This window comes from Trachypithecus francoisi, unplaced genomic scaffold, assembly GCF_009764315.1.
Source record: "Trachypithecus francoisi isolate TF-2019V2 unplaced genomic scaffold, Tfra_2.0 Lachesis_group4, whole genome shotgun sequence".
Lineage (NCBI taxonomy): Eukaryota > Metazoa > Chordata > Mammalia > Primates > Cercopithecidae > Trachypithecus > Trachypithecus francoisi.
In genome coordinates, this window is record NW_022681469.1 from 63,407,001 (window position 1) to 63,433,601 (window position 26,601).

Below are 26,601 nucleotides of genomic sequence, written 5' to 3' on the forward strand. Positions count from 1 at the left end.
AATTTGACACCAGTGAAAGATCTCCATTACATGTCACTGAACTGAACTAATTCATTTACGAGCACGGCTTCTGATTCCAGCATTTCATGCCTTCCTATCCACTATTTTTCTCATTCACTTGACTTTTTCTAAGTAACCCTTTTGGTCTACCACATCTACTGTATTATCAAGCTTAGGACTGTACACTGTTAAAAGATGCACCATATAAAACAATTAACTATGGAAACTTCTCAATTAAAATTCATTATCACTACTGCATGCCTAACACAAAACCCTGTCATTCATAAGCATTTGGTGCAAGGCTTGTAAACATTTTTATTGTTGCTGATGACAATAAAATAATTAATACTGTTATTTGTGGTTAAATTCACGTTCTACCCTCATATTCTTCTATTTCACTCCCGACCCATGGTACTGGGTGCTTGTTTTTAAGCATTCTATTTCTTTGTGCAGAAAATTAATTCCCTTTAACTGGAATCTTCTTATATCTCTACCTTCAAGATTAAGCTCAAAAGTGAGATTATTTTGAGAATTAAATAAAGTATTATACACATTGCTCTTAATTGAGTACCTCATCCATAGTAAGTGCAGAATAGCAAGCTACTACTATTATTATTTACAATTCCATTCTTCGCTTTAGGTTCCAATTTCCTTTAGGCAAGAGGTTATGCTTGTTTCTTCATATCCCTTGCACATAGTACAGTAATTGGCTTAATAGGCGAATACACTCCACTTATAATTGATATTTTCAAATAATGACATGACTATATTCTTCAAGAATTGTTTTCAAACAACAACAAACACTTCTGCAAAATCAATTAATTTGCTCAATTCTTTAATACAATTGGTAAATATAGTTAAAAATGTCCTCTTGAAGCATAATTTTACTATCTGCTTATTATATCATTTAAAAAATACTCACTGGAGTATTAATTTAGCTCAAGTAAAATTGACAAAATTTTGAATTAGTGAAGTTTTAATGAGATTCTACTATATATTTGAACATATAAAACAAGAACTACACTAAATTGGGTTAAATTATATTCTGAAAAAGGTTTACAGAAAAGTAACCCAAAGTTAAATAATAAAAATAATTGAAATTAATACAAACTGCTTTTCAGTAGGAAAACTACCTATACTTCTATTGCTTGCTTTATTTTGTCTTTGGTCATTTTATCGCAAGAAAGAAACTGTGACTGAAGAGATATCCTTATTCTTCAAAAGACTTAACTGAACCTCAAGATCTCTGCTTAAAGAATCCTGAGATTTGCCTTCTGTAGGAAATGGCAATGACCTCACAGAATTGTAGGCCTTGGAGTTTGGGGGTCTTTAAGTACCTTTCATTTGTGTTGAATTAAATCACACATTTCATTAATTATACAGGTCATGCGTTTGCCTAGGAGTTAAAATATTCACTTTCAAAATGAAATAAATGAAGACCAGCTGGTAGAGAGGACATGGGGCAAATGCAGGATGTATTTTAGAAATTTCTTTATTTATTTTCCTTTTAAGTCTTTGAATCTCTCATATGCGGTGGCTTGCCATTTCCACATTTTAAGTTTATCTGAACTCGTTTCATGTGTTGCAGCAGAAGTTTCAAAAGAGGGAAGAACTGACTCAAACCTGGGTGAAAAAATGGAAGGTCAACAGTATGTTCAGCTCCAGTCTCTGTACACAATAATTAATACAGATATTTTCTGGAAAACTTCAAGTTTTCAAAGTTTCTATTATGAACAAAATATAATTATGATGATTTATTTAAATAAAAAGAGCATGGTTATTTTTCATGGAATGTGTGGGGGGAAAAAAAGAGCAAAAAAAAAAAAAAAAAGCATTAGGGTTTTCCTAAGCAAGGGAAATAGTTCATCAGGTATCATATCTCACCTTTTCGCATGCGTGCCGGTTGGGTAATACCGGGAACAGGATATGCCATCCCAGGCACAGTAAGGGTCTCGAGCCAGGCAGCAGTCAGCACAAGCACTTCCATACATGTCACAGTGATGGAATCTGACTTGAGCCACGGCAGAAGCAGATCCAATATACAGCTGTTGCTACAGAAATCAGAAAGAGGTCACTAGCAGAAATGGACAACACTTTCACTGAACTATTACACCTAGTTTTCACATTTATACACAATCACCTCAGAAAAAATTCACTTAAATTTAATTCACTTAAATCAGCAGTTTCAGGAGTTTGAGAGCAGCCTGCTCAACATGGCAAAACCCTGTCTCTACTAAAAATACAAAAAATTAGCCGGGCATGGTGGTGGGTGCCTGTAATCTCAGCTACTCTGGAGGTTGAGGCAGGAGAATTGCTTGAACCTAGGATGTGGAGGTGGAACCTGGAAGACAAGAGAGAAACTCTGTCTCAAAAAAAAAAAAAAAAAAAAATTATAGCAGTTGTTCAATATAGGTAATAGAATATTTATACTTTCATTTCTCTAATATTTGAGAAACATTTGTAGACATAAATGCAGGAGCACCAAAATTGCTAGACTGAACTTGACAAGAACTCAAGAAGCTGTGTTCATTATCTTGCATTATCCAGCACTGTGGATCTTCCTTTAAAGATCTATAGAAACTGTCCGGCTCAGTGGCTTATGTCTGTAATCCCAACACTTTGGGAGGCTAGTTGCTTGAGCCCAGGAGTTTGAGACCAGCCTGGGCAACATGGCGAAACCCTGTCTCTACAAAAATTACAAAAATTAGCTGGCAGTATGTGCCCGTGATGTCAGCTACTCAGGAGGCTGGCATGAAAGGATGACCTGAGCCTGGGGAGGTCGAGTCTACAGTGAGCTGTAATTGCACCACTGAACTCCAGCCTAGGTGACACAGTGAGACCTTATCTCAAAAACAGAAAACAAATCTATAGAAACAATTAGTAAGAGATTTGGAAAGCAAAGAGTCTTTTAAATATTGACATATAACATTTAGAAGAGTGACGTGTATATCTATCTATTTGCAGAACAAGTAGCTGAACATTTAGTATCATATCTTTCCTTTTGCCTGAACATGGAGGATTATTTATAAATAAATTTGAGAAAATATATGCAACAACTGTTTCTAAAGAAGTTTACACCAAACTGATTTCAGTGAAGTGGAAAGGAGGTGTGTTTCCTTGAACACTCTGGGATTATCATTGTTACCATTGTTTTTGAAAAACATTAGTGCAAAATAACCAGGGAATAAAGTGCTATCATGATTATAGAAGTAAAACTACTCTCATCTTCCTTTCTATAGAGATGGAAAATGAAGGCATGTATTAAATGTAAATCATGATATACTTTTGTCAGAATCAATCAATGGACATAAAGTTTCAATCAAACAAGATTAATAAGGTTTGAAGGTCTACAGTATAACACTGTACCTAGAGCCATTAAACATGTATTGTATACTTGATATTTTGTTAATAGGGTAGATCACATGTTAAAAGTTCTTACTACAATAAAATAAAGTAATAAAAGAAAAATAAAACTGTAATAAGTCCATATTTAAGCACATGAACTAATGTTCTCATATCCTTTGACCTTAGCTTACATATAGAACACATACACCTACACACACACATACACACACAGACAACTTACTCGTTTTGAAGAAATCTCCATAGAAATAATAGGAACTGGATCCTGAAATTTTTAAAAAGGTTTCATTTTTAAGAAAACAATATAAAAACATTTACCTTAATATGGTTGTAAATTCCTGAAATTACATTACTTATATAAGTGGTTCTGTGTTAAGTACTGTATAGCTTTCATTTTAGTAAATCAATAAGCAAATACAATTAAAATACAGCTTTAAAACTTTTTTCTAATGGGGTGGGCAGATATGCAGATGAAAGAGCAGGAGGCAATCTAACCAGCTTACTGCTTGTCTCTGGAATACGGTTTTTGAATTTGCATTTGAATATTACTTGTGCTTTGGAAACTCAAGTATCTTTAAATAAAATAATAAAGTCAGAATGTTCTATTAAAGTAATTGAATCATTAAAATGAAACCATTGGGTCTTTCAATAGGTGTTATTGCTAATAAACTAAGTGATCTTAAACTTTTCAACCCAAACCTAAATAAAATATTTTTCTGTTGGAGTGATCATGGTGAATCACAATTAACCCAGGATTCTTTGAACAAGATGAATAACCTGATTTTCTTAGAACTGCACCAGAGGAAGGACAATTTATACCACAGCTTTGAGAACCAATATGTTGTTTTAGGATTGTTAAGGGTAGTGCATCCCTAAGGAACACAATAAACTCAGATCAGCTGTGCAAGTGGAAAACCACAGGGCAGGTGAAATCCACTCTGGGGACGATTACCCTTTGAAGAGCTGGTTGTTAAAAGGGAACATTTGATCCTCTATGTCAGTGTTTTTTAATTTTTTTAAAGTTTAAACTACAGAATATGCTTTCATATATTCATTCATGTATTCATTCAGGCAACAATGTTTCTTAAGAGTTTACATGAACAAAACACTGTGGTGAGTGAATATTAAACATATTTCATTTTATAACACGAAATGAAATCTTATGTAGAGTCCCAGAGTGCTAAATAAACAAAAGCATAGCTGCTCTGGTTGATATAGGATGGTGGTTAGCTTTGGGTGTGGCTCTAGGGCATCCGTGTTCTAGTACAGCAAAGGCAAAATGTACTGCTTTTCATTTATAAAATCTTTCACATCTACCCATTATAAAAATATATAGCCAATCCTTGTTATTCACAGATTCTGTATTTGCAAATTAGCCTACTTACTAAAATTAATTGTAACCCCAATATCAAGACATCCTGTGTTTTTCACTCATGGAAACATGCATGCTCAGAGCAGCAAAAAATTTGAGTCACAGGACATGCACATTCCCAGCTGAGATGAAACAAGCAGTCACTCTTGCCTTCTTGTTTCAACTTTCATGGTGTAAATAAGTATCTTTTTCATGGAGTATGTAGTGTCAAGGTTTTCACATCTCTGTGCTTTTTGTTGGTGTTTTGTTTTTTAAAATGGTCCCCAAACATAGTGCTGAAGTGCTGTTTAATATTTCTAAACTCAAAAAAGCTGTGCTGTGCCTTAACGTTGAAAACTCTTTCCTTAGATAAGCTTCATTCAGGCATGGATTATAGTGCTGTTGGCTGTGAGTACAATGTTAGTCCATCAGCAATATATATTAAATAAGGTGTCTTTAAACACAAACACACATAAAAGAAGGTTACATATTGATTTGTTGATAATTATGTTACAATTAGAAATTTGCTGGAACAGAACCCCTTATTTCCCATGGGAGCAGTGGTCAGTATTCACTAGTTCAGTGTTATAACAACTTTAAAGACCAAAACTGCTGCAAATGATGCGACTTGGTGTGTGTGTGTGTGTGTGTGTGTGTGTGTGTAAGTGCATATTTGTTTATATATACATGTACACATATATCTGTATATACACACATACACATATATATATACACACACATGCACCTGTGTATGTTAGTGTATCTGCATATGTAATTATTTTTTCATGTTATTTTTTTATCATTTTCTATTGTTGTTCTTTTTTAGTAAATTCTTTGTATAATTAATGCACTTAATAAAAAGCAGTATGCTTGTCTTGCCACAGTGTTCACAATATGAAAATGTATTATTATTTTTTGTCAGTATTGATTGTACATTTCTATAAGATGTGACTGTAATACTGGCTCTGAAAATTATGTGTCATATAAATGTTATTTCTTTATAGTCACAGTTTATTCACTGAAATTCTTTCCATGCTAGGTAAATGTTGATCTCTCAGTTGAAAAGTCTGTAACAATCCAATATATGCACTAGAATTTGAAATAATTCTTCACTTATATTAGCTCTGAATCCACAACACACCTGTTAGGAAAAAGAAAATGGACATAGTATCTTTCCTATTTACATCTCACTTGTAGTCATAATGCATAAATTTAGTCTATATTTTTTATTCTAAATACCTTGAATATCTGAAGTTCTTCTAGGATTACTTCTTCCATTGATTCCATTTCTTGGTTGTAAATTGTGATTACTTTCAGCACAATTCCATTATCTGTAAGAAAACAAAACAAGAAATAAACTAGAATCTATGTCACAGTCTGGTTTTCAAATAATTAAAAACCATGTAGCTGGCTAGGTGTGGTGGCTCATGCCTGTAATCACTGTGGGAGGCCGACACGGGTGTATCTCTTGAGGTCAGGAGTTTGAGACTAGCCTGGCCAACATGGCAAAACCCTGTCTCTACTAAAAATACAAAAAAAAAATTAGTCAGGCATGGTGGTGGGCACCTGTAATCCCAGCTACTCAGGAGGCTGAGACAGGAGAATCGCTTGAACCTGGGAAGCGGAGGTTGCAGTGAGCAAGATCATGCCACTGCACTACAGCCTGGGAGACAGAGAAGCCTTCATCTAAAAAAAAAAAAAGTAGCGACTATAAATTCAGATAAGATTTGACATCCAGATGCATGAAACATTTTTATCACTGTCAGTTTAAAACAATACGACTACTTATAAACTCATATTTTTAATTAGCAAAATTAATTTTATATGCCTGGCCAAAAAATAAGAGGAAATAATGATTTTTTCAAATAGTTTGATCCAAAAATCCAGTCATAGATTCAAAAATCAAAATGTCTTTTGGAATTAATAAAACATAAGAGAGATGCCAAATTATTCTAGCTACTTTTTCTGTGACGCATGATGCAAGAATTTTTTTACTGAAAGCTACATTCATGGTACAAAACTATACCTTAGGGAATATTCCAAGCAACACAATGTGAAACTCACCATGTATATAGAACATATACATACATTCAATCACACACAGTTTTGGCAAGAAAAAAATCCAAGTATACACCAATGAGAGAAGTGTTTGTACCAATCATTTAGTCTCCGTAATTATCATTTGTTTTTAAAGTTTATATTCGTATTTTAAAATTCCATCTCATTTTTATCATTCCTGATATTCTGAACTTGTTCCTTCCTATAAACATTTTAACAAAACATTAATTTGCCAAATACAAATAATTTAGTATAATGCTAGACATAATTTAGAAAAAAATAAAATGTCACTTTTTGCCTATTTATCATACTGTTTCAGCAATTTATTGAAATATTATCAAGTTTTATGGATGAGTTCATAAAACTGGATTATAATTAAGCATATAACAGTTACTTGTATTGTACACTACCCAAAGGAAACAAAAAATTGTCATCATTTTGAAAACTAAGCACACCTATTAAATACTTGACAATTATGTCAGGCAAAAAGCAAAGACGAGACTCAAATGATTAATTCGCAATTAGTGATTTTCTAATAAGAACCATGTATGTATTGTATCAAAGCCGGTGTCTAGTAAATATTGGACAAAGTAACCATTATTTGTGGGATTTTTCGATGTTGTTCCCATTTTACATTCATCAGACATGTTCTTTTTTCTGAAAATCTGTGGTTCAATACGATGATACCTTTGAATTAAACGTGTATATGACAGAACAAATATATGTTTGATACTTCTGAAATTCTCTGGAATCACTTTGATCAATATGACAAGCAAGTATTTCTAAAAACATTCCTGGACTGTTATATATGAATTCTGCTTTCCAGGGCATTTAAAAATAACATATTAGGTTGGTGCAAAAGTTATTGCGGTTTTTGCCATTAAAGTAACAGCAAAAGACCGCAATTACTTTTACACCAAACTAATACTTTAATTACTTTTATCATATATTAGTATTGATTATGCAACTTTAAAAATTTTTTTGGAAGTCACTATGAGTGAATTTATGGCCAACTAATTTCAAGTTTGCTAAAGAAATCTGATGACATGTTAATCTTGAACCCACAGTGCAGAGCACTTTATTAACATTAACTTCCTAAAATGAATGAAGAAAATACAGCCCGTACCAGAAATCAATTTCTAAGAATAAGATAGAAAATGTTTTATTGCTTAAATATTTGTTTTAAAAAACAAAAGGATGGTCGGGCATGGTGGCTCATGCCTGTAACCCCAGCACTTTGGGAGGCCGAGGCAAATGGATCACCTGAGGTCAGGAGTTCGAGACCAGCCTCACGAAAGTGGAGAAGCCCCTGTCTCTATTAAAAGTACAAAATTAGGCGGGCATGGTGGCACATGCCTGTAATCCCAGCTACTCGGGAGGCTGAGGCAGGAAAATCTCTTGAGCCTGGGAGGCAGAGGCTGCAGTGAGACGAGATCGTGCCATTGCACTCCAGCCTAGGCAACAGACTCTGACTCAAGAAAAAACAAACAAACAAGCAACAACAATAACAACAACAACAACAAAAAAACAGCAACAAAAGCCACAAAAAACAAAACAAAAATGAAAACAAAAGAATTATTGGAGAAACCCAAGTACCAACATTAATATTAATATTACATCCTGTTTCCTGATCCAGGTTTATGCCAATATCTCTTCAGAATTATGTATCTATGATTAAAGTCATGTGTGTTAGAATGCTCACTTCTCTAAAGATGATCAACTACTGTAGCAATTACTATGCTGAATAAAAAGAAAGACAAAGAAAGAATCATTTTAAACACTTTAAAAATGACTATAGGATTTTAAAACACTTCAAAGAATTTGCTACATACTACTCTGGAGGCTGAAAAATTTCAGGTTCTCTTCTACACGTTAGATCTAATGTATGGGTTGATTGAAATTACAAATTTATTTGAAAATACCACTTTTAGTATATTTATCATACTTTGTTTTATTAATGCAGGATATTATGAGTAACATTTGGCTTGCTTGGCACAAATGGTTGATCTTGACATGGACTCACAAGAATTGCTGTGTTTAGAGATTTAGGTGAAGTTATTGTCCCAAGTTCCAAGTTGTTCACAAAATCTCCAGGACTCACTGATCAAAGTTAGTAATGGAGCCAGGAACCTGACAGAACTATTCTTGCTATGACACGCTGCTTCCACTATGAGGACTTCTATTTGGAACCAACTTTGTTCATTAACATCTATTATTCATTTCTTTACTTATTCATTTATTCATATGCATGAAGTATTGATTATGTATAAGGAATTATGTGCTGTGCAAGCCCCAAATCCTCTCTTTGGCAGCTTCAATATTTCTCACATCTGGAAAAAACCACATTTTTGTTGGTCAAACCATGACCCTTCTGACAGTGAAAGTGGTAATATTCCCAGACAATTGGCCTAACCTCTTACTATTGCAGTCACATGAGGTCTCTATTTCAATCTGTCTCATTTTGGATTAAGAGTGTGAAATGGGTTAATGGATGGACAGATTTGTTGATAGGTGCTTTTAGAAATACTATTAAAATTATTGAATTTAAAGGTCAATTTAAACATCTCTGAGTACTTTCTCATCTCTTTACCTGTCCCAATAAACAAGACATCATATTGGCCATCCTCAGCTTCCACTCGATCCACTGCTATTTGTTTCAGATTATATTTTCCATCTGTTTTTACCAATATTGGTTTTTTATGGGCAGGTTTTATGGCCTGGTACATTAGTGGATGACTTCTTGCAAATCGGATGGCATCATCGGGATAGTCCTTGGTGGTTCCATATCTCCCTCCATTTACTTTGCTGGCACACTGAAAAACAAGTGGATTAGATAATTCTTTTTGCCTTACACCTAAAGAGAAAATTTATAATCAACCACGAGAAGAATCAGAAAAATTGAAGATGTCAAATTAGTCAATTGTGCATTTAGAAATATAGAGTAATCATATATTTTTCTTTTTTTTTTTAACTTTTATTTTAGGCCCAGAGGTACATGTCCAGGTTTGTTACATAGGTAAACTCATGTCACGGGGCTTTGTTGTACAGATTAGTTAGTCACCCAGGCACAAAGCCTAGTTCCCAACAGTTCTTTTTTTCTGATCCTCTCCTTCCTCCCACCCTCTGACTTCAAGCAGGCCCCAGTGTCTGTTATTCCCCTCTTTATGTCCATGTGAGTAACTATACATTTTTCATTACAGAAATGGAATCTTCCTCGGAAACCGGAAAGACTAAATTTTTGCAAACATGCAGCATTAGAAGTACAGAGAAACTAGAGAAATTCTGGAAAAGTGAGATATAGTTAATATCAAGACTTTGGGGATGGTCAAAATGTTTAACATCATAAATAAATTATTTTCTATTTTTGAAATTTGCTTTTTGTAATAAGTTACATTTTGAAGGGAAACAATCTATTGTTCATACAAAGAGAAGAAATCTCTTTGCTGTGCAGAAACTTCTCTCTAACTAAGGATCACAACTACACAAAATAGCTTTACCACTATTGAGTCTATGATAATATGATGAGTGATGGTTCTGATTGGCTCACTGACTATAGAATTTTAGTGGTTCAACATAAAAACCTATTCAGATGTTATCACTGTTAATTATCAATGGCAAAAAAAACTCTGTTTACTATAATCTATATGAATTTGTATTTTTAATGGATTTGACAAAATAAACTGGAAAACAAGAAATATGTGCTATAACGTCAGTTTTTAAACCACTGACTATAAAATTAAATACTCAACAGTAGCTTAAGTTACTCATTGGAAAACCTTTAAATGTGTTCATTCTTGCTTGTTGGTAACTGCTCCCTCATTTTACATATTTTCCTCCAGAACTAGCAGCAATTGCAATGATTACCTTGATAAAAATTTTCCACTTTAGAATATAAATACAGTAGTTTAGTAATCAGATTCCACAAAGAGGACATTTATAATGGTGTGGTTTTTAAAATCAGACCATATTTCCTAATTTGGCATGGATTTTTCACTTGAGTGTACTTTCATGATATATAATTGGAAACATTTTGGACTAGCTTGGAAGCAGATCCATAACCAGTCACTTCCTCCAAATCTCCTTTAAGACCATGTGGTTTCAAGAAGCATTTCCAGCAAAGCCACAGGAGTAGGTTTCCTCCATTTAAAATTGTAATTTCAATCAATAGAGTGAAATAAAATATACTTTATGTCTTACTGGAAGTAATAATTTTAAGCTAGTGAGAGAGAGTGATTGAAATGGTAAAGCCTTAACACTTGTTAATGGAGGTAAAGGTTTGTTTCCACTTTGGGTTTTTGCTCTACAAAAATGGTTTCTACTTGACTTGCAAGTAATTGTGGAATCAGCGTAGTGATGGGATTTCACCAGCTGCTTGTAAAAGTATAGATGTTGACTTGTGTGACAAGTTAAATATTTGCTCTCCATAGCTCACATAGCACATACAATGATCCAAAGTTTTTCCAACCTAGTTGAACACAGGATGAATGATACAAAATCATTATCTCATCGTCACCCTCGCTATCATCATCAGTTTTAGCCATGTGTGCTAAAAGCGCAAAAGTCTGCATGCCTAGCTAAGAAGAATCTTAATAGCATAGTTCAGAGACAAGTGGTAGAACTTTTGTACTCTAGCAATACTTTTGTATTGGCATTTCTTTCCTAAGGGGCCAGCAAGGATGTTAAATGAGATGTTAAGTATTCTGAGGAGGTAGAGAAAAAAACTTCTTATAGATTTCCTATAATGAGAAGTAAGGAGACAGTTTGGCCTATGGAAATTAGAGGCTGATTTAAATATTAGAACATAAAAATTTGGTGACATTGTCCTGCTTGGAAATTATATGTGGTGCTAACTCCTCTGAAGAAGCTGAGAGGAATACGATGTTCATGTTACTGAATGTTTCTGTGTTCACCAGTACTTTAAAAAATAAAATTTTAATTGGTGTTACTTAGCCAAAATATCCATAATAATATATATGTTATAAAACTGCTGTGTCCATTATATATTATATCTTTTTATTAAATAACAAGCATAAAACTTGAAATTTGAAAGGATATTTCTTTGCTACATATACTTTTCACCAGGCATACTTTTAGGTATACTATTCCTTAACTGTTTATCTGCAAAGTCTTGTAAAGCACATGAAGCAGTGAACAAAATATTACCAAAAGAGTCCTTAAAAATAAGAATTATTTATTATATTACTAAACTTACAGAACCAGGCCTTGGATAAGGGACTTTTCCCTCATAGACTGACCAGTGGTATTCAGGTCCTTCCTTATGTGCATATGGTCCGTTGAAGGCTGCCCGAATGCTAGACATATGATAGACACATATAGCATGCCCTCGAAAAATATTACTGAAAAATATAGAAAAGATAATTACTTTCTGGAACTAACTAGCAGGTCACCTAGCAAAACACCCCAGCCTACAAAGATAAGAGTTAAGTCTTTTGGGTAAAGTAGTTGCAATTTCTTTAAGCAAAGAATATTCTAGATATGTTAACTATTGCAATACTTCCAATTTTGAAACTCTGAAACTTACCATTTTCTTAATTGCCTACTTAATACAGTTGAAGGTGACATTGTTAGAATGACAAAAATAATGTCACTTCACTTATTTTTAAACCTTGTATTGTGTGTTTTTTTTTTTTATTAAGAGAGATCGGGCCTTCATATTAATAATAAAGACTTATTCCCAAGTTGAATTATTCATTTGGGTATTATCTCCTTTTATGTTGTTCTATTTTCAAAGTAGACAGTGTTCTCTTACTCACTATGCTGTTAATATTGCTACAAATTCTGTTAAGATGTATTAAGTTTCTTAATATATATGACTTGAACAATTTAAAGTCTTATGAAAATTTAGGCCTTTTTTTTCCATTTTTTAGCTGGGGTTCATGTAGACATTAATATGCTTGTATATTCCTTCCTTCAGCCACTGAAAAGTGTCTATAGTAAAAAGATGACTGGACTGAATATGTTAAGCAGGACAAAATTACTTTAACCATACAAAACTTAGATCCCTCATCTCCAGAACAAGCAGCAAGCAAAATAATTTTCTTGACTAAAATTTCTACTTGACTGTATAAAGGCAGTAGTTGACTAACTATGGCAACTTTTACTGAAAACATTTGTAATCAGATTCTACAAAAGGACATCTTTAAAAATTATTTTTTAAACAATCTTGCCATATTCCTTAATTTAGCATGAAATGAATGAATTTTAACATTATCAGAATCTCTGTATTGTAAGAATCCAAATTGTTAATGTTTGTGAAAGTATTTTGCAAAATTCAAAGTTCTATATAAATAAAGTTTCCTACACACTGAGACACCTGTAAAACAGCAGTTATGTTACTGTCCTATACCCCCAATTCACACATTTTATAACACACCTTGAAGCAATTGGAAATGCCTAGGATGCAGGGAACACTTGAGATAGTCTCCTAACTAAAGTGGTAGCACACCTTTGATCACCATTCTACAAATATCAATCCTTATGTCAGGTAACAGCTGGGAAGCTTTTGTTCTCAGATTTATATAAATTGAACAGTCAAAAGAGAAATTATAGAAGAAAATCATGTCTTATGTTTGATTTCTCAGAAAGATCCATTATGCTATCATTTAGGAAAATAGCTTATAATCTGATCATATTAACCCATAGAAAAACTAAACTGATTATTCCATAGCTTAAATTTATCATGTAAATTCACTGAATTATCATGCAATGTATGAATTATTCACAGCATAAGGGAGGAGGTGAAGTTAAAATGTTAAGTACTTTCCATGCACTGTGATAACTACCAATCTACATTAACTATTTTTCTTTGCATCAAGAAATAATTGATAGACAAATTGTTTCCATGTTTCTCTGTTGAAGAAAAAGTCTCTTTGCAACAGCAGGATTCTTGTCTACAGAGATGTATTATTTTTTCTAAGTGACATTAGAAACCACCTGCTGAAAAATAACAAACTAAAGCTGTGTGGAAAGACCCCCACATAAGCACAGTATACATAATTATGTGACAGTTTATGGCTTATATGATGTAAAAGAGGAATTCAGTAGTATTATTCTAGCCCTGTCAAGAGAATTGAGGTATATTCTTCTTTATTTTTTATCGTAATCATTTTACCTGCACTATGCCTTACCTAGAAAGAGACTCAGGAAATTGTGTATATAACCTTTTAACAAAAACTGATTCTAATATTTTTATTTGTGTGTAAAAATACATGAAATAATATTTTATCCATTTTTACAGCACTTTACCATGGGTAAAAAATACAAACACATAAAGGGGAAAACAATAGATTATACATCTTAAACTTGAGCAGCAAATTTAAAAGACAGAGAGCCAATGATCAACATGTGTTCACTACGAATCAACATAAGAGCAGGAAAATCAGAATAAAAGAGTGAGAAGAGTGCTCTGTGATTAAGAAATTGAGGAATTTTTCTTGGCTATGGCAATTGGTAAGTATTGGAGAACTGATTTAACTCAGTGTTGGAGGAGAAAGTTATTTCAAGCAAGATAAGTGAATAAATAAAAATATAGTAATGGGAACTAGCAAAGTAGACACCGCCTCACATCTGTCAAGGCATTATCTTGTCAACATCAGACCATTAGTGAACTCAGAGGGAAAATATACAATGGTGAGTGAGTAACAGTTGATATAGAACCTTGAAAGCCTGACTTGGAAAATTCTGTATGATGAATAAAGGAATTGTCCTAGACTTTACAACATATAATAACACATTGTAAGGACTGATATCTTACAAACTGTATGTGAAAAAAAAAAAATCACTGTGTTCTAGATTAGAGAGTGAAGAGATTAGCACAGGAAGATTCTGGGTACTATAAACAAAAAGATTTGGATTGAGATTGAGCTTTTGAAAATGAAAGTATGTTTGCAAACATTGGAGAATAAAGATCAATTGGTGATTATAAAGTGTAGAAAATGAGAACAGCAACTGGGTCAGTAGTCTTACAAGTTAAACATACACCATGAAAGGAGAGTCCAGTGAGGCATCTCTTGTTTTATATTGTTTTTATTGACTGTATAAATTTCTCACCTGGTAGTGTTAAAGAGTCCAAATATCACTGGATTCTTATGATCCCTGGTAGGTAGCAAAAAAACATCCTCTGAAAAATTAAAGACCATTCCATCACTTAGTATTTTTAGCTCTCTTTGCATGCAAAGAAAATGTATTCACATAAATTTGTTTAGAATCCAATATAGATTTTAAGATGTATATTTTCATATACAATTATATAACCAAGATCAATCATAACAGAGCTAATCATTCAGTTGTTCTGGGTGACCTTGAGCTGAACAACAGGAAGGAACCAGACATGGACTAAGCTAACAAGATGAGCCTCTTTGTGTTCTTGCAATCCCTTTTCCCCCAGCATTTGTGCCTGGCCAAAATGAAAAGAACAGAAACTTGCTCTGTGTTAGATAGAGGTCAAATACACAGAAAACAAGTTTTCTATGTGTCCTAGGGATAAAGTTATAAAGAAGTATATACACAAAACAGCAAACTTAATTCACCTAAAAACATTTACCTAATTCATCAAAATGTGTGTCAATCCCATTCATTCCTGGTACTGAGCAAACGAGTCTTGCTTTTAGGAAAGTGCTCCACTTATTCACCAGTATTCTCTGCCCTCCTACATCATTCTGTGAAAACCAAAAAGGAGGTAAGTAGTTACCTGAAGAATTCTGACCAACCACAGATTTTATATTATTAAACATGCAGTTACCAAGAGTTATGACTTTTTTATTTAACTAGGAAAATTTGGCATAATTCTCAAGTAATGTCATTGGTGCAATTCCCCATAATTTAGGGTTTTTTGGTTTTTTTTTTTTGGTTTCTTAATTCGTCCTTGTCAGCGCACTTTTGCCCTGATACATTAAATATATTTTGCAGATATTAAACAATATTAATACAGCAACCTCTCCTAAATAGAATAGTGGAGAGATACAGTAATCATGATTATTACTTTGTTCATAAATAATTTGCTTCTCTCAGGAATATAGAAACATCCATTTCTTTTCTTCCTTTAACAAAGAAAAAAGGCTTTTCAAGGAAGCTTGAAATACACACACACACACACAATGCCCATACTATATATGTATATAAATATATACACACACCACACACACAATATACATATACACAAATATTTATATGTAAGTTTATTTTCGAACATCTTCTTAAATGCCAAGGTAACTTTATGTTTGCAATTTTATTAGATTCTTAGATTATGTTGCTACTCCTATTGGTTTTAAATGCTCCCAAACAACCTCTCTAAATATTCAGTAAATTACAGATGGCTTTTTAAAAAAAATAACTTTAACCAGTCGAATTGTTCAAACATAGCTACGTATATTATTTGTACTGTGTACTAAAGGAATAAAAAAGGTTTTGATTAAATTCGTTAAGAAAAATCAAGCTCAAATTTCTGCACGGGAAGAAGGACAGTCTAATTATAGACTATTTCTTCTTGGTATGGCTTCAAAAATGGGCAAAATCATACAAAATATAAGGTCCTTTTAAGACACACCTTTCACTAGATAAGAAATGTAGAGGTTGGTATAGTAAATATCAATTGTAGGTAGTCTAAAGAATACTAGAAAATATTTAAAAGTAGAAACTTATTATAAACTTACTAAAGGCCTGACCATAAATTGTGAGATAAGCAAGCATAATGAGAGAGAAAGCCTCACCACACAGAGTCGCCCAACCCTGGTGTAAATTGCGTGGGCATTGTTTTCTGCCTCCAGTGCCTTCTCAGTAAAAAAGAAATATACTTTGTTGTCATCTTTGTCTTCATTGTCAGGAATCATGTATGAACCTACAAATTTTGGTTCTATAGGAGCAAAAAATAGGAGAAAAAGTGAAAAAGATATTATAACAAAATGCTAACAAGTTATTCCAATAAATTACATATCATCTGAATCCCTATGTTTAACTTTCACCATTTCATAAAGAAATATTTTTCCTGAATTTTTTTTACCAAACATGGAAAACGCTGTAGACATCTCCACTTTATTTGCATATTAACAGCCCTTTTAGAAATATTACAAGAATATTTAATTGGAAAATAAAAGAATCAAGGAGAGAAGAAGAATTTCAAACAACAGGCAATGGGAAATTAAAATGCATATAGGAAAGAACAGATTAGGAGCACGATGAAGATAATCTCTATAAATTTCCTTCCATTGTAGATAAAAACTAAATGTAAGTATAAGTAACATATTAAAGTAAATAAATATATCATCATTTATTTTTAATTCATAAATTATCTACCAGTATAGCACATAGATCATTTTAGATTCAAAGTAGAAAATTTATTTTACGTTTTTGAGATTGTAGTCCAAGAGATTTGAATATGTGTTCTTTGATATGGTATGTCAAATATATGAATGGTAAATCAATAACCACTGTGCATTTTACAGCTTAATAAAAATGTGGAAAGTAATTAAAATGCTCACCATAAAACAATATTATAGCACCTCCATATACCAGTGTGCCAAAATATAAAACGTACTTCTTACAAAGAATTCTGTATCAATGAATGTCTAGTGACTTTCCTAGAGTTTTGTCTCTAAAGTGTAATGCAATCCTATTAAAACAAGCAAAGCAGGGCAATCAATCAATCAAAAATTCTATCAATTGATAAAAGTAGACAAAACAGCTTACTGGATGATGGACTTTTCGGTTTTCATACATTTGCTTTGTTTTCCTTATTTAAATACTGATTTCTAAGCATTGCTCAAAAGGTATACTGATTTTATAATTAAGTCAATCAATTTTGATAGAAAATGATATACATATATCACATAAAATATTTTAATTCAAGAACGTTGTTAGTAAAACATCCTGAAATTTGTAAAGGAATTGTATTTATATTCTTATTATTATCAAAATTGCAGTATTTTCCTTAAGTTTTAGAGTTGGTTTCAATCCTAATTCACATACTCTTCCCCTCATCCTTACCTTTCAACAGACGCTCATCGTCATGCTCAGTGCGGATATGGGCCAGTCGCCCCATGCTGCGGAAGATTGCAGCGTCTCTGCTCCAGTAGTCACTGTAGAGTCCAGCAAACAATTCACTACCTACGTGGGACCAGCAGTAAAAAAGAAGTCAGTGTTTGTTCCTGAATTTGAAGACGAGGTATAAGTCACAATTATATTAAATACATCCATATTTAATATGTGTATCTATAACATGTACTTTATGACATTAATACTATTGGTGTTAGGAGCATGGATGGTACAGTAAGAGTCCCAGGGTTTGAGTCCAGAGTCTGTCACTTGCTAGATGTGAATTTGGGCAAGTTACTAAGTTTCCTGTGCCTCAGTTTCCTCATTTACAAATTAGAAAAGTAATTGCATTCAGTAAGGTAGTTAAGAGTAAAGCACTTGTAAGAATAGCTGGTAAATAGTAAGACCTATATGAGTTTTTGGTAAATAACTTTGCTTCATTTATTTTCCCAGACTCAGTTGTCCTGTCTGGGGCAAAAATTTCTGGCCAAAAAACAAATGATAACAGTAGATTTCTGGAAACAGCAACCTTAAAGCAGAGTGGTAAAACTGTTTTCTTAATGAGTGGCATATAATATTAGTCTAGTTCTAAAACATATATGATTATTACATTACATAGTACTAATGCTTTTTTTAAGTTTGCAGTGTGTATCTATGCATACATATGTTATTTAAAGTGCTTTAAAGGTTAAGAGATTCCAAAATTAATTGTATTTCCAACTTAATATATCTAATTATGTAATTAATTTTATAATTAGATTATTAAAATTACAGGTATAAGAATCTGACCTAATACATAAACAGAATTTAAAAGATCTTGAATACTTTATTTATAAATCTTATTTATTAGAACTTTAAAATCGTTTCATTATTTATGAAGGATTTTTTTCCCAAGGTAAGGTCTTTAAAGCTTTGGAGGCCAGGCGCAGTGGCTCATGCCTGTAATCCCAGAACTTTGGGAGGCTGAGGCGGGCAGATCACGAGATCAAGAGATTGAGACCATCCTGGCTAACCCGGTGAAACCCCATCTCTACTAATAATACAAAAAATTAGCCAGGCGTGGTGGCAGGCACCTGTAGTCCCAGCTACTGGGGAGGCTGAGGCAGGAGAATGGCGTGAATCCGGGAGGCGGAGCTTGTAGTGAACTGAGATTGCATCACTGCACTCCAGCCTGGGTGACAAAGCGAGACTCTGTCTCAAAAAACAAAAAACAAAACAAAGCAAAACAAGACAAACAAACAAACAAAAACCCTTTGGAAAACTTCAGAAGTATAAGCATATTTGTATGGTTTAACATTTGGGGTCGGGCGCGGTGGCTCAAGCCTGTAATCCCAGCACTTTGGGAGGCCGAGACGGGCGGATCACGAGGTCAGGAGATCGAGACCATCCTGACTAACACGGTGAAACCCCGTCTCTACTAAAAAAAAATACAAAAAAACTAGCCGGGCGAGGTGGCGGGCGCCTGTAGTCCCAGCTACTCGGGAGGCTGAGGCAGGAGAATGGCGTAAACCCGGGGGGCGGAGCTTGCAGTGAGCTGAGATCCGGCCACTGCACTCCAGCCTGGGCGACAGAGCGAGACTCCGTCTCAAAAAAAAAAAAAAAAAACATTTGGGAAAATGATCAATTAAATTATATATACAATGAATTAAAAGGAAATTTATTTTCAACTTGCATTAACTGACTATTAATTTTTTTAAAGTAAAGATGATTGCTTTTGTTATACCAAATTTAGAATAATAAGATATAAATTAAACTCAAAGATGAAAAAAATAAGCTTCAGAATTACTACTGTAATAGTCTTTCTCATTTTATAAAGATAAATAATTCTAATTAGTTTTTCTCTGTTCACAAAATCCTCTATGGATTCTTAAAACACTGTATGAGATACAAACAAATAAAATCTATGGTTTCCAAGAAATAATTCATTTTTAAATTATATGTTCTATATGAGAGAGAGGAAAAAGTAAATGTGTCAGAGTGTTAACAATTGGTGACTCGAGGTAAATGGTATACAGGTGTTACTTTTACTTCAACTTTTCTTTGTATTTGAAAATTTTCAAGATAACAGCTTTTAAAAAGAGAGATTTATTGAGTTCTTCTAGTATACGCAACTTACGCTAAGTGAGAGGTATGATGCAAGGAAAATAACAAAAACAAAATGATGATTTAAATCTGGACTTAACAACATATAATTTGGTAGAGAAAAGTTAGGTCAGAACTCTTACTTAAGCATATCATGTTATTTGGTAATAGAAAGGGAGAAGATTAACAGATTAACATAATTTTTATCAAAGTCGATTAATTAGTGCTGTCTTCCCCAGAAATTTTATGTCTGTTTGAAGAAGCAGTATTTTGAGATCAAATGCATTCAGTGGTTAGTAATACGACCTGTTACCTAGAATTCAGTCTCCATTATTTGAACATCGATAAAAGAGAGTCATTAAAAGGACTTTGGAATCATCTATGGCATAAACAACCAAGTTGACCCTTTAAAAAATTGACTATTAACACGTGAGTGAGGATTTCTCTGAAATATTTTTGTTTTTAATTGTTATAATTGAATTATGTTTCCCACACCAAATATAAAGGCCATCTTATGAAATGGTTGTAAATATAATCTATTTTGCTAATGTGGGCTGGGCTGACTCTTTAATGTATAGTGGGAATAAAGATTAGCTTTCTTTAAAATCATGAGTTTTCTATTCTTTAAATTTTTAATATTTGATTTTATATTTTAAAGTATTTTAGACTTTGATAACTGAAAATATTGTTATGGGAAAATAAATTTATATTAGTACACATTGATTTTAATGGATTTATCCTAATTTGGAACATTGTTTCAAAATTATCGTTTTAATCAATACTATAAAATTAACAAACAACTACTCCTTGGAGCCACTAGATGGCAGCCCTATGACGATTATCTGCACAAAAGAAAAAATAATATATTCCGAATGTTACCCAGCTTCCCATTTTGCACTCAGGACAGAGAAAATTGTGAGCAATTCCCATAACACAATATGAACTGCATGATTTAAATTTCAAAGACACTATATAGGTGCTTAAAAACTGTATGTTTGGCAAAATACTTTCCTAAGAAAATTAGAAAAGACAACATATTAGTGAAAAATAATAATATTAATAAAGCCTTAGGTAAAATAATACCTAATAGTAATTAAATAAGCAAAAATACTGAGCATTATTATAATTTTAATACAATTTGTAGTAAATACATAGTCTCTAATTAAATTTATTTTAATTATTTGGTGTCAGAAAATTTGTGAATCAATACATTGATCTTTTACAGAATGCAAAAATAACATCTAGATACATCATATTTTCATGGATTAAAAGAGAAAAACATTTTATAAAAATACTAAAATATGTTTTAGGGCTTCAATTATAACAGAAGAACTATTTGAGGATTTACTTTTCTATGTCTATGGAGACGAGTGAGTTTAACTTCTTGTCACACTCAACAATAGTCTCTATATAGAGAGGAAAGAATAGTAGAATTAGGTCTGTAGTGGAAATCTGGGAAGCTAGAACCCCAGCTCGAAATTTGCTATTTGACCACCACAAACTGTTCAAAATCTTAAGGTCTCAGTTATCTGTAGAATCAAAGAGACCTCCATGTAATTCTCAGAACCTGCCAAGCTTTTATATTCTCTCTGCTCTTTGGCCTAGAACTCCATGCCTCTCTTCCCACCACCTTCCTTTTGCCTCGTTATTGTCCACTTTTTCCATGACGCCTTGTCTGGCCAAACTTTTGTTAGTGTAGTGGTTCCTAGTGCCACTGTAGCTCCAGTACCTATTTCTATCCTACTGCTCATCCGACTATATTTTGATTGACTCCTTGTGTGTTTGAAATGATGCCTCATTAATGTCTGAAATACAAAAAATGCTCAATAAATACTGTTGAACCAACGAATGGCTTAATGAGTTAATAATTAAATATATCAGAAGTTCCTTTCAGGATTTAAAAAAGGTTATGAAAGGCTGTGAAATATCAACAATCAGGGCCAGGTGCGGTGGCCCTGTAATCCCAACATTTTGTGCAGCCCAGGCCGGAGGATCGCTTGAGTTCAGATGTTCAAGATTAGCCTGGGCAACATAAAGATACCCCCGTCTCTACCAAGAAAAAAAAATAATAATAATAAATAATAAAGTAGCTGGGCATGGGGTCCCACACCTGTGGTCCCAGCTACTCAGGAGGCTAAGGTGGGAGAATCGCTTCAGCCCGGCAGGTAGAGGCTGCAGTGAACTATGATTGTGCTACTGTACTCCAGCCTCGGCAGCTGAGCCAGATGCTGCCTAAAAAAAGAGAAAAATAAACCACTCAGGATAAGATCCTAACTTTTAAAAACTGTTTCAGAGAGAAAATATCAAACGAAAGAAAAGGCTATTGAGAATTTACATGGATAACAAATTTGAATTTTTGTTCAAGGGCCTTATGTAATTTATTAATTTTAACAGATTAAAACAGGAACTCTATTTTTTTTCAAAAATTTGTCCCCAAGAATTTCAGCCCAAAGGACATTATATTGTGATTAAAAGACTGTGTCAACACTAAGTTGCTTATGTGAAAGAAAATAAGACAGTCATTTAACTCCTTGAAATAGATAAAAACAAATTCTTTACAATGATTCCAAAATGTGTAATTAAAATACTTTACTCTGTAACTCCTTTTTTTACAATGTAAACTCTAGTTGAAGTTGTAATTAAATGCATTGCATTGCCTTAATATTTTATGGAATGTATCAAGAGTTTTGTTCATGGACTATATATTATCTGAGTTTTTATTTACCGTGTTGGATTTTAATTGTATAACAAGAAAAATTCACAGTAGTGTTTCATGACCTTCTTATCTTGTTAAGTTTTACTCAAGCATTTGTTCTGTTTATGTTATAAATGTATGTTCTGCAAATCTAAATAATATGAAACACATTTGCCTCGTGGAACAGCATATAGCTAAAGACTGATTTAGCTGCCTCACTTTATAACTGAATTTTATAATTTTGTTAGAAAATTATTCTATTGTGGATGGATTGTTTTGCAGAATCACTATGACATGCATAGCTACAAGGAGAAACAAAATGCATTTGGGAGGATGAGGACGGATGAAAATGATCCATATATTTCAATATCCCAGTTCCCACTCATGTTCTGCTTAGGATGCTGAAAGAAACCAGGATGAATGTGTGATTCTAAATGTGTGATTTTATTAGGCATTTAGCTGTTGTTTGGGCTTTCGGTTTGTTTTGGTTTGGGCAGATGATTAGCACTAGCTCTCAATGTTAAGAAGGTGGTTTTGAGGCATGAAGGAACAATAAAAACATCTTATGAATCTGTTTATTTGTGTGTGCCAGCACCCATGGCTATACTCTTGAGTTTTCTTTTTGGCAAACCAATGATATTGATACCATGATGGTTAAACCAGATTCTCAAAGGAGAGAATATAAGTGGGGAATTGAAGAGTGGGGCTTTTTTCTTCTTCCTTTACCTCTTTTCGTTGTGAAGGAACCATAAGTAAAGTATTCAAATAGCTCCTTAGAGACTAGCAGTCATGGTCAGAAGCTACAATAAGCATGTGGATCATGGGCATTCTGCCATGTGTGAGAGAGAGCACAGCAGCCTTGGATAAGAAATTATAGATATTCTTTAGGGACAGGAAAGTGGTAAGGGAATAACCTGAAGTCTATGTTTCTATATAGTTGAGGTGAATTCAAAACATGAAGCAGAACATTTACTTATTATGTTTGTAGAACTTATCATAAAGACAAATATTCTAACTTTATTTATGATTTTTTCATTTATTTTTGTAACAAACGACCTTACTTTTTGCCAGTTTATTCCCTGAATGTAAATATAGTTAATTAAAAATAAACAATTATTTATTTAAAATGTTTTAATGTTATTAACAACTTGAAACAATAACTTAAATGGTCTCTGCATGCATTCCAACTCCCACTCATTCAATTGACATTGACTTTTAATTTACAAAATTCATAATGAGGATCTATATTCACAAAGGTATTATTATTATGGATAAAAGTTCAGTCAGGAAGAGGATTTCAGCAGCTGTAAACTTTGTAGTTTTATTTGCTGAAAAAAGTAATAAGAAAAAAGTGTAGAAAAAAATTCATGGACTATAAAATGTCTTACTAGCAATTACTTGTTAAAATAAAATTTAGTGTGCATTTACTTTGAAAAGCATCCCTAAAAATACCCCAACAACAAAGTTAATACTTTCAAAGCAAAGTGTCAAAAGGCACATGACAAATCAGGATTTTTTTTTTTCCTCAAACACTAGCAACATGTGTCTTATCATACCTTAGGCATTTCAGGAATGGTAGGATTAAATTATACCTGGAAGTGCTAATACAACTATGGGTCAGAATAAAATTTAAAAACAAAATGGCAATAAAATTAAAAGGAGAAACTATGGGGGACTGTAACATTACTGAAGATATTATAAACTTAATTAGAATATTGCAATATTATATCAAATATAACTAATAAAAAGAATCAGCAAAAATATTTGCTTCTTGGCCAAAATGACATATGACATACAGAACACTATTTCCTGGATTTTTATTTGGCCAATTACCAAACTTAATAAGTTAGTAGCAAGATAATTACTCAGTATATTTGGATGATTTGAAAGGCATGGATAAGCAATGCAGCAATTCATTATAATGAAAAATTTATTGTTTCAACAAGCTGCTTTTAAAATCAAGTTGTAATGCCTTGTCTTCTTCAGACAGTTACTTAAAACCACTTCAAATACAGTAGGAGTAATCACACTGGAGGAAAACTTGGCTAAACATGCAGAAATATGGCACCTGAGATATGAGCTGAAATGCTACCAAGATAAATTGTTAGTACAAAGAGACATTGGAAGAGCAAGCCTATTTAATATATGATTTCATTTTGATTAGTTTCTGAACATATACGACATAGTTCAGTAAGAAGCTTGTTTCTACTCCTTAAATCCTTTGTCACATAGAATTATTGCAAGCTATCAAACTTTCATTTCTAAGTTAGATTATAAATGGAATAAAAATGTGCTTTATAGCTCGTTTTTCATCTATCAAATAAGCTCTAATATTTATTCAATTTTTTATAAACCTCTTCTTCATATGATCTTAAGTCAGCTAAATTTAAGTTAACTAAATAAAAATTATATCTAAAATTAGGAAATTACATAGAACTTTCTCTAATTTGCAAGCACCATTTTTTTTTTAGGTCAAGTAGCTTTATGAATATACTACCTGTTTCAGTGTTTTATCATTAAATTTGTCTTCATGTGAACAAACATTGAACATTGTGTGACATATAATTAACCATGAAACCAAGAAGTAGCAATAATCTAATGATAGTCATCTTTTTGCTGGAGGCTTGTCTTAACCCATCAGCAGAGAACATGTGTGGTCACAAAATACCACATTAATACATTCTTTCACAGTCAGAGTAAGCTGTACCTAGCTTGCCAAATTCCAACTCAGGTAGCTCCATTTTTCCAGCCCACACTCCTGCTGCTTTTGCAATTGGGTGAATTATTTTCACTTCCTCTCTTTTAAAGAGTTCCTGGCTCACATAGGTTATCAGGTTTCCATCCAGTGGCTGCTGCATTTCCACAGTGAGTGAATGATCTCTCCAAGGTACTTTGGGATGAAAGTGAGTGGATAAATGTGAAGAATTATATTTTTATTTCTTCTCTTTGGAGGGATTATTCTATAACTTTTGTGTTTAGCTTGGAGGGCACTTTTGATTTGATTTCTCTTCTAAATAAGCGAAACAGCCACCCAGATGGCAAGCACTTCAGATTTCAGCATAGTGTAATTTGATTTGGAAGTTCAATGAAACTCATTTGGAAATGTCCCTCCAGTAATATTTCCCCTCTTAGAAATTTCACTTTTAAATTCTTGACTTCATGCAGAAACAAACTCCTAGGGAGACTGAGTAGTGAGTGGCAAGGTGGTCATAGAAATTATTATTAACTCTTTAAATGAAATGTTAAAAAATAATTTGTCTTCTAATATTCTCAGGATTTCACTACAGAAGCAGCATATGCTGTGTAATTTTTAATTTCCTATTCCCTTTTTATGATTCTTAGGAGCAATATTCCAAAATTAATTTTTCATTTGTTTAGGAACCTTAGTGAGAATTACATTTAGTATTCATAGGAGACTTAGTCTTTGCAAGATACTATATGGCACAAGAAAGATAATAAAGTCTCTTTTTTTTCAAACATAGTACAATCTTTATGAAGAAAATTCACTAACAACTTTAGAAAAAGATGGTATGAGCCTATCAGATATATAAATTTTAATGTGTATTTTGTCAATGCATTGGAATTTCTTGCATTTATGGACCTGGCATCCCCCAAAAGTGTTATTTCTAAGGTTTTGACTTTTACTAAGTCTAACCTGACTTAGGCAACCCTTTTCCCATATTTAAAGTCTTCCTTTTTAAATACTCTGTTTATACACACACAGAGAGAGAGAGAGAGAGAGAGAAAGACAGAGAGAGAGAGAAAGAGAGAGAGAGAGAATTGGCAGAGAAACTAAAAATATTTCAAGTAATATTTTTCTTTAATATTTATTTTTCTCAAATATTGTACCTCTTTATTCAGGCCCCTGAAGAACTTAATTACTATATCATTCTCATTTTATAGCCTTGTCAAATTTTGAAGCTGAAGTAAGTCAAACTTTTCCCGTTAATTAGAGTTAACATGAGGTCTTTGCTATATAATACATAGGTTTTGAAAAGCTTTA

General features: G+C 32.9%; 1 protein-coding gene across 2 annotated transcripts in view; it reads right to left on the reverse strand.

Annotated features, from left to right (window-relative positions):
* Nucleotides 1-26,601, reverse strand: part of SEMA3E (semaphorin 3E) — a 281,858-nt gene that overhangs the window by 27,179 nt on the left and 228,078 nt on the right. For both annotated transcript variants that reach the window (XM_033193243.1, XM_033193241.1), the window contains exons 6-14: nt 17,774-17,893; nt 16,501-16,643; nt 15,336-15,450; nt 14,843-14,912; nt 11,985-12,129; nt 9,363-9,585; nt 5,954-6,045; nt 3,587-3,628; nt 1,885-2,051 (exon numbers count right to left, since the gene is read on the reverse strand). In XM_033193243.1, coding sequence (XP_033049134.1) covers nt 1,885-2,051; nt 3,587-3,628; nt 5,954-6,045; nt 9,363-9,585; nt 11,985-12,129; nt 14,843-14,912; nt 15,336-15,450; nt 16,501-16,643; nt 17,774-17,893 — 1,117 coding nt within the window. The remainder of the gene's footprint in view (nt 1-1,884; nt 2,052-3,586; nt 3,629-5,953; nt 6,046-9,362; nt 9,586-11,984; nt 12,130-14,842; nt 14,913-15,335; nt 15,451-16,500; nt 16,644-17,773; nt 17,894-26,601) is intronic.